Genomic DNA, 348 nt, shown 5'->3' with positions numbered 1-348 from the left:
ATTGGATCATGGCTGGGGTGACCAATGGGGCCACTTTTTAATTTCATCATATAAAGCATCTCCTGGACTCAGAGTTTTCGAAACTTGTCGATGACCCAATAGTTTATAGTCAGGTGCAATTTTCCCGGCTTTAACACCGATTTCTATAATTTTTTGCGCGGCATGTAATTGCACTTCCGGTGGTACGACTGTGTTGAATGTACCAATAAAGGAAATGCCGATACTCTTGCTGTTAAAACCGAAGGAATGGGCGCCGACGTAGTCCCAACTTCTGCCAACGTATGCGAGACCGTCGCCTCCGACGAGGAAATTGTAGGCGATATCCGACCACTGTCTAGATTCGATATG

The 348-nt window shown here is 45.7% G+C and overlaps 1 protein-coding gene across 1 annotated transcript; it reads right to left on the bottom strand.

Moving 5' to 3' along the window:
• Positions 1–6: 6 nt before the first annotated feature.
• On the bottom strand, positions 7–345 carry LOC105460535 (peptidoglycan-recognition protein SB2-like; the record flags this gene model as incomplete). The annotated part of the gene is given in 1 exon segment (XM_011706983.1): positions 7–345. A coding segment is annotated over 1 exon segment (339 nt), but the record flags the coding sequence as incomplete, so codon positions are not given.
• Between the last annotated feature and the right edge of the window lie 3 nt (positions 346–348).

Source organism: Wasmannia auropunctata, unplaced genomic scaffold (genome assembly GCF_000956235.1).
Source record: "Wasmannia auropunctata unplaced genomic scaffold, wasmannia.A_1.0 LD320044.1, whole genome shotgun sequence".
NCBI classification, from domain to species: domain Eukaryota; kingdom Metazoa; phylum Arthropoda; class Insecta; order Hymenoptera; family Formicidae; genus Wasmannia; species Wasmannia auropunctata.
Note: the sequence above shows the minus strand (reverse complement) of the source record. Positions and strands in the feature narration are given on the sequence as shown.